We start from the raw sequence: 236 nt of genomic DNA on the forward strand, positions 1-236 counted from the left end.
AAGTGGCATCGGGGTAATGTATTACTAAATACACAAACCAGAGAAGGACTACAGTTTCAACATTTTGGGACATTCCTTTTCTCTATACTTACCGTATAAAGTAATGTCTTAGCTATGAGGAAAGCACAGCTCCCTGCCGTTGTCAGCTGGAAAAGATTTACAAATGCAATCATTAGTATATTATTGTACTGTTTACTCATTTATTTCTAAAATGACTATACTGCATGACTGCATTT

At 35.2% G+C, this 236-nt stretch overlaps 1 protein-coding gene across 1 annotated transcript in view; it reads right to left on the bottom strand.

The window, feature by feature from the left end:
• The window catches only part of LOC119592525 (steroidogenic acute regulatory protein-like), a gene marked incomplete in the record, with an annotated part of 15,796 nt that overhangs the window by 10,164 nt on the left and 5,396 nt on the right, over positions 1 to 236 (bottom strand). Inside the window, 1 exon segment of the mRNA XM_037941382.1 lies at positions 93 to 146. Coding sequence (XP_037797310.1) covers positions 93 to 146 — 54 coding nt within the window.

The sequence above is a fragment of the Penaeus monodon genome, chromosome 30, assembly GCF_015228065.2.
Source record: "Penaeus monodon isolate SGIC_2016 chromosome 30, NSTDA_Pmon_1, whole genome shotgun sequence".
Taxonomy (NCBI): Eukaryota; Metazoa; Arthropoda; class Malacostraca; order Decapoda; family Penaeidae; genus Penaeus; species Penaeus monodon.